This window comes from Nestor notabilis, unplaced genomic scaffold (assembly GCF_000696875.1).
Source record: "Nestor notabilis isolate BGI_N333 unplaced genomic scaffold, ASM69687v1 scaffold1761, whole genome shotgun sequence".
NCBI lineage: Eukaryota > Metazoa > Chordata > Aves > Psittaciformes > Psittacidae > Nestor > Nestor notabilis.
Genome location: NW_009913133.1, coordinates 1 through 13773, shown reverse-complemented (window position 1 = coordinate 13773; position 13773 = coordinate 1). Strand labels below are relative to the sequence as shown.

Sequence of the window (13773 nt, the reverse complement as noted above, 5' to 3'; positions counted from 1 at the left end):
TCTTTCCACATGTGGAATGATGAGTAAAATGGCACATGTGAAACATCTAATGAAGATATGAGTTAATACAGGAAACATGTCCAAGATTTTTTCCGATCAGCAGGGGTCTGCAGGAATAGAAAGTTACTGGCATCTACCTGAAACTTTTACTATATGGTGATGTTAGTAAACTTCAGCTCTGGTGTTCAGATTAATATTCTTGACTTCTCTTTTGGATTACTTTATAGGTTTTTTAGCAGTTGCACCTACTTTCAGAGCTGGCTTTTCTGTTTAGGGGGCAACTCTGGAGGAAATAGGACAAGGTAAAATAAATACGTGTGTAATACTCACCAGAGAGGAGTTAACCTGAATTTATCTCTTCAAGTAAAAGCAAATACAGATAGTTCTTAGTTACCTGGTAATGCTAGTCATCTTTATACAGTGCTGCATGAATCAGAACAACAAACCCATATCAAATGTAACATCCTAAAAAGATCAAAACATTTCTCCTTGGCTTTACAAGTCAGTTTCACATGTAGAGAAAAACTTGATTTTGTAATTAATAGTGTATAAATGGTACTAACCCTTCTCCATCTGGTGCAGACTTGAACTCACTCTGAACTTGTTCTCCTGTGCTGTTGTGAACTTTTAAAAATAAGGATGTGTTAATGGTGAGGGTTCAGCTGGATAAGCACCTTAGGTTATGTGAGGAACATTCAGTTTCTGTGTTATCTAAAGGACTCAATGCACTGTACTGCAGAGGTACAAAACACCTGAGCAACACTGTATGTACCTGGGTGACTTCTACAGGCAAAATGTCTAAAAGATTACTTATACGTATGCTGGCATAAAGCTGCTTTTTAATACTGAAGTGTCCTACATATAATGTCTGAGCACTGCCTGCAGAATCCGATCCTAAGGGTTAATGGGTAACTTACACAATATATTTCAGATATCAGCTTAGGTGTGAATCAAACCATGTAAATCATGGACATGAAAGGGCTGTCTATCTGACCCGCTTAACTAGAAGCTGTTCTTTCTGGATTCCTTATATACACCATGACAGAAAAGAAACTTCCACAGAAGTTAATCCAGAGAAGCTATATTTAATTTCTAACTGTTGTGGACATTCCTTCTAAGGGTGTAAACAATAGGTTTGATAATAAATGCATCTCTTTCTTTAAAAAGTTACCTCTTGAAATCCAAAGAGCTGGTTCTGTTTCCAGGCTGATTCTCTCACAGACTCGTCATCACTGAGGGATGCAAACACAGAGTTCTCTGGTAAGTGATTTCTCGTCCTGTACTTTTTTCTTTCTGAATTAAAGTCATTACTGGTGGCTTTTTTGTCTTTCAATTTGTATTTTCTCTGAAATGCTTCCCACTGTTGAAATCACTGCACTTATTTCTGAACCTGAGATTTAACACCAATAATCTGTTTTTCACAAAATTCATTTATGCTGAAATGCAAATTTAATATGTGAGATGATTGATAGAAGACAGTGCTGCTGCTTTGTAAAACAGAAGGTGTTATGGATCAGTGTCTTTGATAAAATAGTCTTTGGTAAAACATGGGGCACTCACACCTGCTAACTTCAGCTCAGGGAAGACAGTAACTTCCTCTGTAGGCAGTGGAAGGAGACAAGAGCTTTCAAAGGGCAAGTCAGAGCAACAGCTTAGCTTCAGGGACTCAAAACTGTCCCATGAAGCAGACTTTCTCCGTACTTTCTATAGGCAGATGAACAGTGGTACGAAGGGCTTACCTGAGCATAAGTTTATTCACATTATTCACAACTATTTTCACTGGGAAAATTTTAGTCCTCAGTAATACTGGTTAGAATTTTGCTTTCATGTCCTCTTATGATCTCTCCAATTCAGCAGCATCTCTGAAGCTATCACTAGTTAAGGGATTGATAATTTCTATGGCAGTCACCTTTTTTGTCTTGAATAGTTCTGCACATTCTCCTTTAAGTTAATCCACTGATCATGGTGAAAAGCTGAAGTCTCTAAAATGAAAAAAAAAAGTAACCTTTGATTTTAAAATGCATAAATGTAATTTGGAAACAAATGCTTCTGAGAACTTTAAAGAATAATAATTCAATCTAAAATTAAGTTACTGCATCCTGAAGATTCATGACATTTTTTCGGCCAGGGCAGGCACATCTCTGGTTATAAAAACATATATCTTTAAAAAGAGAATAAAACCAAGAATATATGTCCTTAAAATACTGTCACTCACCGATTTTTTCAAGGTTTGCAGATTTTCCTTTCCTTTCAGAGGGTATGAAGTAGTGCTGTCCCTCCTGACAGTCCTGCAGGGGAATGTTATGAAGTCCACTGCTTTTCTCATAGTTTGCACTGGAGACATTACTGCTTCTAGGTAAAACCTGTTCTGGAGCTGTGTAAATGCCTTCAAGGTGGCTGTCTGCAGAACTTTTTATTTCATTGATTGCAGGGTAAGCCTCTCTAGCATAATAAGGATAATTTTTGTTGGTCATTTCCTTTCTATCATCAGGATCTGTGAAAAACATGTCAGTGCTGCATTGGTTAACAAAAGGATTAAAATGCTTTGTGGGAGGATTAATATGGATTGGTTGGCTCTCATCTTCAAACAGTGCCATAAAGGAACAATCACTTCCATCTTGGTTAGCTTTCGGTTCTGAATTTTCTTTCACAACATCAAACAATGCTTCTTTTATTCCTTCACTGTTTTCTGATTCATTTCTGGTTATTATCACTGGATTTTTCCTGGAAAAATTCATATAGTCTAGCCTGGGGATGACATGGAGGGGTAGTAGAAAAGAACAAACAGTCTGTTCAGCACATAAGTAAGCAAAATACTGACTGTTAACATGACAAATTATAACTTGATGATAAAAATCTCAAAGACTTTATTGCCCATCACACTTTTGTCCCCAATGTATATTATTTCAACTGATAAACTTCCCTGTACTTTATTTCCACTTTATAGTAAGGTTGATTTAAAAGGGGTTCTGTTTCATGATGTCTCCAAACACGGAGACAAGGAGCACATCTTTGTGAGTACGGAACTGTGATTATAAAATCAGCCACAGTATGTCACTGCTGCTCCACCAGCTGACCAAAGGCGGCCACTTTGGGAAAAAAGAAAGAAAAGAGGAAGATAACTTCTTCCATTCATAGAAGTAGTTTGTTCTTCAAGACTACAGTTCTCTCCTGTATTGGAAGCCTATGATAAACTCTGTGTACTGCTTGATTCCTGGTCTCCTTAGCAAGTGACTTCCACTTGTACTTGAAGGCAGTAATCCTAATTCAGCACAGATTTTTCTGTTCCTGTGCCAGGAGGCCAGTCAGACATGCTGTTTTGCCCTCTCCTGATAGAAGTGGTTTGGAAGATGCTGACATAGTATCATTAGCACAAAAGCTATCATGCTTTCACTGACTTGGCTCCTAACACTTCACTGCTTTTTTCTAGGCTTGATCTGGTGACTGACCTTTCAGAAAACCTGAGTAAACCTGAAGCACAGAAAATTGGCAAAGGCCATTCAAAAAATGTCCTTTTCCATTCAAAAAATGTCCTTTCCTTAAAATAAATGGAGCAATGCTATTAATGGAACTTGAAAACTGAAATACAGTACAGAAAACTCTTACTGGAGAAAAAAAATCTGTAATGGTTTGATCAGCAAATACTTGGAACTGGATGAAGATCGTAGAGAATTGAAATGAGAAAATGGTGTCCTCTACTTAAAAAAACTCTCCAGAACAGTTTTAAATGCTAAACACACTAGAGTTTGTTTCTGGAGAAACCTGGCTAGACCCATGTGAGGAAGGTAAAACCGTTTTGAGAAGCAATTCAGAGACTCCTTCTTTACTCCACCTGAACATTTTGTAAGGCTAAGTAAAAGTTGGTAGCAGATGAGGAAATATGACATTTAAAATTTTTAGTTAAGATTTATTGATCGTGAGGTGCCGCAGTTCTCAGATGTATGCATACTGGTGACATCATTGCTGTTACAATCACATACAACTGCGTTACAATCACGTAAACAACTGTGTAAACTTGTACTCTACTTTTCATATACAATGAAGGAAACTCCCTTCCCAGGAGAACTATGAGCTCTAGAGATAGAAGAATTTATGGCCACAATGGATGAAAACAAATCAAGGACAATACAAAGAAATGGATTTGAAGAACAGCTGGAAAGATGTTGCTAGTGAGCCATGAATGGGCAGAGGAGTAAAAGAAGTGGCATAAGCAGATTAAGTGCAGGCCTGAGGGCATGGGGAGGTGTAGGTGAGATGAGGTTATATAGGGCTTTAATGTAAAGATATTCATCGGGAATTCATCAAGATACATACACAGCAAGGTGAATGTTATCCTCATTTCAGGTTTTGCTGGAGAAAGGGAGAAAGTTAAGGTGTCTAAGACTGGAAGCTGATGCATTCATCTAGATGTCATGTGATCAGTAAGTTTATCAGTTACTTGAGTCCCCAGGCAAAAAGGCTGTAGGTACTTCAGAACAGCAAAATAACATATGGCCTTTTTATGGCTCTATCCAGCCAAAGCTGGAGGCTGACAGGAACTTTCAACCAGACAGCAGCCTTACAGAATAAAAAGAGTAAAGAAAAATTAGCGCTGTAAGACCCCTAGATCCCAGGCAAAAGGCCCCAGAAAGAAACTGAAATAAAATGTTCAGTATAAATGAGCCTGGCCCTAAATCCTCTGTGATTAAAAAGAGTTTTAATCAGCACATACAAAAAGAAATGTATTCTAGATTTCTACTCAATCTTTCAGAAACAAGGTGTGTTTTCTCATAAAAGTATTATTGAACCCAATTATTAAAAAAAAAAAGCTATAGTAGGATCACATATGAAAAAATAAAATGCTGTGTTCATAAATGCTGTGTTCATGGACTCCCGTATATAAACAATGTAGGTGGAGAAGTTGCTCAATTGCTACAGCATAAAGGTCACCCACAACAACAGTGGCTAGAACTAATGAGAACTGGGGCAGCTTCCCTGCCTGTGGCTTCTTAACAAATCTGTGCTTCTTGCTCGGGGTGAATTCTGTAACACCATCACGTTTGTGACGTTGCAAAAAATAGCTCACAGTGTCAAGTGCCTACCTAAAATTCACATTTTTCTACTTCTAGCAAATTTAAATAGCTTGGTATGTTCAGTCTTTACATTTCATTTCAATTTCTATTTGAAAAGCACCAAAATCAGTGAAAAATCAACTAGCAATAATTTTCAGATTATTTTAGTATTTTTCTTACTTAAACTTGATAGTTATTTCTCTCTTTAATGTAAAATCACTGCCTACCTATGCAACGGCTTTAACAGTTCCCGAGGCACTGTATCAGACTTCCTGAAAACAGACTGGCTTGGAGGTTTTGTAAACCAAGAGTCTTGATCAGAACTATTTCCTGGCTGAGAAAACAGTAAAAGCTGTCAACCTCTGAATATGTATAGTAGTTATAGCATTTAAAGCTTTAAAGTTGGGTTTGCAAACAATATACTGTTTACTTCTTTTATCTTTACAGTAGAAGCCCAAATCTCCTTACAGCCTGAATATGGAATAACTCATACTTTTCCATATTTATGTATCACTGTTAATATGCAAAATGTCCTTTGAGCACCCCATCCTCCCATGGTATGAACAAGTTTGATAGACTATAACAAGCTGAAGATCCACTGAAGGTAACATCATTATGGCAAGCTGTTGTCTGGAAGGGACCTCAAGAGGTGTTTAGTCCAACCTGCTCAAAGTAGGGCCAGCTTCAAGGTTCATCCAGATTGTTCAGGACCAAGATTCCACAACCTGTCTGAATGTTTTCTTTCTGGTACTTAGCTACTTTTGTGACAATATTTTTTTCCCATACAAACAGAATTTCCACTGTTGAAAATCGTGACTTTTACTTCTTGCCCTTTTGCTGACTACCTTTGCCTCTGTCTTGTTTGTAAGACTGTTCAGACTGTGGAAGACAGCAGTTAGTCCACCCCACATCTCCATAGCCTTGTCTTGCCCAGGCCACATAAGGCCTCTTTGCTCAGTGTCTCCACAGTTACCATGTGCTCCAATCCCCTAAAAATTTCTGTGGCACTTCTTTGGTTTTGCTACAGTTTGTTGATCTCTTTCTTGTACCGGGGGTTCCAAAACTGGACACAGTATTTCAGATGTGTTCTCACAGATGCTGCTCAGAGGGAAACTTGACTATGACTGCTGCTTATGCTCTTTCTAATACAGCCCTCTATGTAGTTGACCTTTCCTGCTACAAGGGCACACTGCTGACTCATGGACAACTTTCTGCCCAGCAGCACTGTCAGGCCCTTCCCTGCAAAACTGCTGCCTACTCAATCAGTCCCCTAATGTGTGGGGTATTTCTCCCAAGGTTTGTATTTCTCTGTGTTAAACTCCATGATGTTCATGGTGGCCATCTGCTTGTCAAGACCCCACTGAGCAGCAGCCCTGCTAACGTAATGATCACTCTGCCAATTTGGTGTCAGGCATGAACCTTTTATGGTGCTGAAGGTGCACTCTGTCCTGCTGTACAAGTCTCTAATAAAGAAGTACTGGACTTGGTACTAATCTCTGGGGATCCCTGCCATTACTAACCTGTTGCCAATTAGACTTCAGCAAATAGACAACTACTTTGAGCATGATGGTAGCAGGCAGTTTTTTACCAATCTTATTATCCACTCATCTTGTTCATACCTCCCCACTTTGGCTACTAGAATCCCATGAGAAGCATTGTTAAAAGCCTTCCTAAAGACAAAGCAAATATCTGCTGCTCTCCCTTATGCATAGAGCTAGTAATTTCATCACAGAAGTCAATCAGGTTCAACAGGCACAGTATGGCCTTGGTAAATCTATGACAGCTGTTCATAGTCACCTTCTTGCTCTTCATGTACCTTGGAATTGCCTCCGGGAGGTCTAGCTCCATAATCCTTTCAGGGACAGAGATGAATACTGTAAGAACTATATTACTCACTGCATGATTACAAATTAGGTCACGGTGATCACCTGGGATTATGCTATACCCAGTTACACTAACTGTACAGTTAAGAAAGCTGTATTTGTAACAGTAATACATCACAGCTTTCTTGAAGCAACTTTACAAGCCAGAAACAAAAGCAAGCTAGTTGTATGTGACTATCTCTCTTTCTGCAGGTATTAGTGATACTGGAAGCTCAGTGGACAAAATCTCAAGTTATTTCATAACAATAAAAGAACTATATTTCTATATATGAAATACTCATTGCCACCAGCCTACAAGAAATGATTATTAATTATAATTATCTTCACCACTACATTAATTTTACACCCCAAACAAATGAAAGTTAGTCTAAAATAATTCTGTGGAAATGACAAAATATTCATCAAACCTGGGTTTGCAAATTCTCTTCATAGGTCTCTTCCCAAGTGTTGCCTAGTAGGTTTGTGTTGAAATTCTCTTCTGAAAGCTGTGTACAATTAGAGGACCAACAGACAGAAGAGGACAATGGACAGGCATCAAAAGCACTTGCTGTGTTGTCTTCACATTCCATACTAGAGTCAGCATATGTTAATTCTGTTACTTGTGATAACTAGAGAAAACACAGCAGAGAGACATTTCATTTACCTAAAAATGTTTTGATGTCAGCATAAAGTTCAAAGTAATCAAACCTTTCTATATATTCTACATGTCTGCACATATACAGCAGCAAGAGAAGAGTTTCATGTATTCTGATATGATTTTTTCATTAAAATCAAGCAGTAACAAGGGTTTATTTCAGGGAAACACCTAAGTGCCTACTTTAAGTTGAAGCATGCACACAAATGTTATCCTGAGGACAGATGGGTATCAATACATTTTTAGCACTAGATGTGTAGGTAAGTGATCTGCAGACTTGCTTCCTAAATAGTAAAATGAAAAATAATTTACTCCATTGAAGAGACAGCTCCAACATGTTGTGATACCAACAATGCTATTTCAAGCAGATCAGAACACAAGTAGAAATTTGAAGGCAAAACTCATGAAATGTCACTGTATCTGCAGCTACATAGCTACCCAAACTAAGTGTTTTGTAACAGAATTACTAACTTATGATTTTGGGGTTGATTTTGGTTTTTTTTGTTTAGTTGGGGTTTTTATGCAACAGTGGAACAGGTCTTAAAAAAACCCACCTAAAATTCATCTAGAGAATGTTTTTTATTGTAACCTCAATGAGTGCATGAACTTCGCAATTGCACCCACTAAGACTTGTACTTAAGCTCCTCTTAAAGATTCACTTCTGTCTATGCTGCTCACATTTCATCGCTTCACATTTCTGCATATTGTTTTTAATTTTCTGCTGTTGGCCTCAGTCTCTTTCCCACAATCTCTGTCCTTTGTGACTAGCTTGGAGCACAGAGGTGAGCTTATCAATAAATATATAAGAAATGGCAGGAATGAATATAAAACATGACTGGCAAATAACATATCAATATAGCCTTAAGAAGACTTCACATTTCAGCATCCATGAGATTGGGTCACTCTTTGAAAAATCACTTAAAAATACAGTCATTGCTGCACATTTTTAGCTTTACATTAGTGAGAATGATAAACTTACATTATGCTGGTATTTTATTTTCTCAGAGAGATGCTGCCTTCTGCTGTCCAAAACTTGCTTTTGTAACCTGTAAAATGAATAAAAACAGCTTATGAAATACAAGATATATGGTCTACAAGATTAAAACCATTGAGTATTAATTTCAAAATAATATAAGAATATTTTCCCACATATCTTAAACAGGCCTGATTCTTAAGCAGTTATGAGCAGTCAGTGTGAGAGTCAGTCACTTTAGGGTTTCTGAAGTTGGATGGGAAAACAGTGTAAGTGGAGAAGGCTGTTTGAATAGCCAGCTCTGTGAGATAAACTTAGTGTACATACTTGACATTAAGTAAAGAAATATTCTTTTTAAATCTCTCAGCTTTGTGCAGTTTTTTATTTAGAATACATTTATTTACTCTCTCATAATAAAAGTATCACAGGAATGTCAGGAGTGATTGTGAAACTTCCTCATCTTAGTCTGCTAAATTTATGTTTACTTAATACCTCAGATATAAGACCAACAAGAAATACCTTTTCCAGAACTTCATTATAACTTAACTATTGCCTGTTTTATAAGAGTACCTGTTCTGGATGTCATCTAAGTTAGGCATACGTTGTGTACGTGATGGTGACAAGGGAAGCTCTATGCTGTGCCTCCTGACAGGTATTTTTACATCTTCAGTGATATCAATGTGGACTGGCTTCCTCATGTTCACTGCAATGAAAGTATCTGGAATGTCAGTGCTGGTCTTGGAGAAAATTTTGGGCTTTCTAAATTTTCATTAAAATACAAAAGCTGTTGTTTTAGATTATCAATTTAAAGCCATATTTTTGCTTGCTTTCTTAGTAGCAATGCAAGAGTTCTATTCTAAATGGCATTATAAAATGATTTATAGTCAGCTGCTGTGTGTAGACAAGCTTTGTTGGCCTCCTCAGTCACCTTCTAATCTTCCTGAGCACACAACAAATTCTTCACAAGCTGGTTTATGAATGTGTCACAACGGATAAGAATCATAGACTCATTTAGGTTGGAAAAGACCTTTAAGATCATCATATTCAACCCTAAACCTAACACTGACAAGTCCAACCCTAAACTGTGTCCCTAAGTACCACAGTTACAAAGAGTTACGAATCAAGTTGTAGAGATGATTTTTAGGAGCTTAGTTATGGATTTAAGGAAGATACTCTGGGTAGAACTGACAGACTATTCCAAATGCCCCCCCCAAAGTTATGAAAAAGGAAGTGGAATACAAATGAATCCATTCAATGGCAAAGGGAAAAAGAAGTGGATTTAGGGTAAAATTGATGAATGGAATGAGGCAGGTGCACAAGTATGCAAGGATTTAAAGGTGAAGTAGGCAGTAGCCCAGGTTGTTTGATTCCTCTTATGTACTGAATTTTTATTCAATCGTAATTTTGTATTTACTTACAACTGTTTATTTTAAAAATAACAGAACACTTATTTGAGCATTGAGTTTCAAGTGGAAGAACAAGAGTTAACATAACAGCAGTAATAGTTATGGACAACTGATTCTGTCAGCAGTGAAGTCAGAATGCTGTTGCACTAAACTCACCAGTGTTGTCTTTTTTGGTTGATATCTGGTTAACAACATATAGATTGAGGAGATCTAAACTGACTGCTGAACTTTTAGGAGATGACACTCCCAGAAGCTTCATCTTGGCTTTAAGTTTCTTCTTTTCAAAGAATTCCTAATTTTTTTGAGAGAGAGAATAACTTCTTTGACAGAAGCTTCAAAAACACATTAGCAGCATATATAATCCTTTTGAAATTAGCATGCAAGACTTAGCAAACATTCCTAGCAATAAAAGCACATGATTAAATCTCTGAATTCTCACACCCTGCCTACTGTTATTTAGTTTATTTTTATTACCTTGAAAGACTGCAAGCATGATTTGATCATATTCAAATCACTGTTTGCTTGATGCCAAAAACTTGCTCCTTAAACACGCACACCTCAAACTTCGTGTATGATCATTAAAACCATTTCTTTAAAATAAAAGACATACCAAAATGAGACAAGGAAAAAGTTGGAAAAGAATTAAACTTGGGCTTTTTAGGCATCTTTAAGCTTATAGGCAAATAAATCAGCAAGATTCCGTACACACAGCCATCTCTAATGACACAAAGAGTTTACTGTCTGCAAATTTGTCTTTCTTGACATAGAAAATAGTCTTGTGCCAAAAAAAAACATAAATAAGGAAAAAGTAAAGAAGAAAAATCTGTGTGACTGGGACTTCAGCAAGGCTTTTTGTTACAAGGAATAAATAGAGATGATTGACACTTTGAGTGTATCAGGCAGATGATTGTAGAAACTTTAGGAAACAAAAATCTCCATTTTATAGGAGACTATTAATAATCATCCTACAACCAGTAGCATCAAGCACAGCAGATGAATAAATAAAACCAGTAAGATTTCTTTATTTTAATCACAAGGAAGATATTAAAAAACGAAGGCTACGCCAAAACACAAAATAGAATCAGCTCTTCCTCTGAAATGTAATTTCTCTCACTATTGTGGGTTACATGTAACTAATATACCCAACATGTCCGTTGGTAACTATTTTCCAGTATATTTTATTGTACCACCATCTTTAGCACTCTAAGATGTTACCATCTGTGGAAAATACCTGTTCTTCAATTAAGAAGAATATTTGCAGTACGGTAAATTCAGTCTATGTAACACTGAATTCATAGTGAAGTCAACATGTCAAAATTCACATTGCTTTGGAGTTCACACCACCAAAATATATCCATGCCCCTTCGGTGTCCCAGATCTTTTCTACCCGTTACCTCTAATTTACTAAATTACTATTAACTGTGTAATTGCCACTGTATTTAGAAATATAGTAATTACAAAATTACTAAAACCAGTCCTATCTTACTTGTTTTCTCTCCTACACTGAAGCAAGTTGCATAGCTGTAATGTAACTTTTGTGGTTCAGACAAAAAAATCCCTGAGAAAACAGATCTTTTGAGAACTCACAGGCCTCCAGGAAACTGGGAAAGTTATGGGGACAACAAGCTGCTGGTTGCTCCTGCGTTTCCTTAGGTAAGGGTTTTCGTTTATAGAATTGTCTCCATACTATCAGCCTGTTTTTCCTCCTCCTGTATATGCCAATGCATCCGCCCTGGTTCACAGTGATGGAGCTTCCCTATACTCTTTTTTCGCTGTTACTGGGGAGGAAACTGACATCTTACTATGGTTATAACTGCTTTCTTTTACTGTTTTCTTCCTCCTCCCTGTTTGAAATATCTTCTGCCATGCCATGGATAAATTTGATTCTATTACTTCACTTTCAGATTCAAAATACAAATAAGCTGGCCTACTTTTGCAAATGCCAAATAAAGTACTCCAATGAGTCTAACATTCTTTTAAGTAGCCCAGAAAAATAGCTGTGTACATGTGTAAGTATTAGGCTAGCTGACTACGTGGTTGTCACTGTCAGGCTTCAAGCAATCCCATATGCCAACACATACCAACAAAATACAGTAACAGAAGTAATTCAGTAAAACTTAAATTGGGTGAATTAATTCATTCATGCCTTCTCCTATTCCCTCCTCTCCCTGCTGGAATTCAGTGTAGTAATCCTAGAACAAGACTCCTGTCCTGAAAGGTACATGCAGTCAGGCAAACACATTACAATTGTAATGCTATAGCTTTGAGTCTCACTCCGAATGCTTTGAAAGTTTTTGCCTAAATGAATCAACTAAAGCATTTATGTAACAATGTGAAGTCTAAAATGTCTAGGACTGTTTACCTTTTGCTTTCTCCTTTCCTGCTTTAGTATGATTCTGCTCCTGAAAGATGCAAATAAATCTTGTTTTAATTGTAAAAGTATAATCCCGAGTCATGGCTTGAATTTCTCATCAATGGTATTGAGAATTTAGCACACAAATATGTTATGTTATGTTATGTTATGTTATGTTATGTTATGTTATGTTATGTTATGTTATGTTGTTATGTTATGTTATGTTATGTTATGATGGACCAAACCTTCAGGTAGTAAAGTCAACAAAAGTCTGTTGAAGTCACTTTGATCCTGGTTTACTCAGGTAAGTATAGGACCAATTTCTTAAAACATTATAAGAAATCCTTGTCAGTATATTAATTTCTCCTGATTTTCTTTGTCATGCTGCAACATAGTTGCAAAACCATATCAGCAAAGGAAACAAAGGAGCACAATAAAAGTTTCTACCTTTTGAGACTTCACAGAATATTGTAAACATTTTACAGAAAAGGTAAGAAAAATTGATTGTCACTACAAGTTTTATCAAGCTGCTGTTGTTTGTGCAACATAGGAGACAGTTACACCTTACACTACATTTCTCACTTGTTAAACATGGTCCTAAATGAATTGCGTACAGGAGATGTTGCATAAAACTGGAGCTCTGGGTAACTGCTGCGAGCAGGGTGAGCACGGCTGCAGACCTTGGGTCAGTAAGATTAGCACTGTTTTTTGAGAGTTAGAAATAAGGGTTATTCCCTTGGAATTACTTTTTTTTTTCCTACTGTGCTTAAAGTTAAGACACACTTTCTAAACACATACACATAACATTTACCCTTGCAGTAGGCAGAAGCCACAGTAATGAATGGCTTTTCTGCCACGTAAAATACAAATCCCAGACTCTCTGTGGAATCCCGGCAGGTGATTCATGGCAGCAGAAAGCAGCAGGGTGATCTGCTCTTTGCTGGGTACAATACTCCTACACACTGCTTTCCCTTACGGAGTAGTACGATAGGTGTTTAGGATGAAGTTGGGGTGTTCAGGCTTTTTTTCAAACTTGAAGCTGTCCCTTCCACCTGCTTCACACTGGCAAATGTCAGAAACTTCATTATGCTGGGACAGCTTCCAGATGGGTAAGGCATCCTTTTAGCTTGACTCTGCAGTCAGGGTGACTATAGAGCTGTGTTTCACGAAGCTACTTTCAATGGCTGACAAAATCTGCAGGGTTTACATTTCTAGTAGATAGGCACCTAAAGAGGCTGAATATTAACCTTTAATGTTACAACTCAGTGATTAGTTTACTATTTCAGTGAATCTCAACAACTATACATCTTTATCCCAATGGTAGTCACTGCCTTTCGTGAGGACATTGAGGACAGGCCCATCTGTGGAGACATAGGATCAAACGTGACCCACCCTGCCAGGTCTGGGAGGACATCTGCACCTCGTCACACAGACTGGTTCAGGAGGGCACACCGGGGCTGTCACACCCACCAT

General features: G+C 37.5%; 1 protein-coding gene across 1 annotated transcript in view; it reads right to left on the bottom strand.

The window, feature by feature from the left end:
• LOC104412197 (chromosome unknown open reading frame, human C12orf40) overlaps positions 1-12349 on the bottom strand; it is a gene marked incomplete at its 5' end in the record, with an annotated part of 14311 nt that extends 1962 nt beyond the window's left edge. The window contains 10 exons of the mRNA XM_010022836.1: positions 564-624; positions 1172-1232; positions 1910-1982; positions 2216-2748; positions 5279-5385; positions 7342-7542; positions 8548-8614; positions 9112-9244; positions 10104-10239; positions 12310-12349. Coding sequence (XP_010021138.1) covers positions 564-624; positions 1172-1232; positions 1910-1982; positions 2216-2748; positions 5279-5385; positions 7342-7542; positions 8548-8614; positions 9112-9244; positions 10104-10239; positions 12310-12349 — 1412 coding nt within the window. The remainder of the gene's footprint in view (positions 1-563; positions 625-1171; positions 1233-1909; positions 1983-2215; positions 2749-5278; positions 5386-7341; positions 7543-8547; positions 8615-9111; positions 9245-10103; positions 10240-12309) is intronic.
• Positions 12350-13773: the final 1424 nt, after the last annotated feature.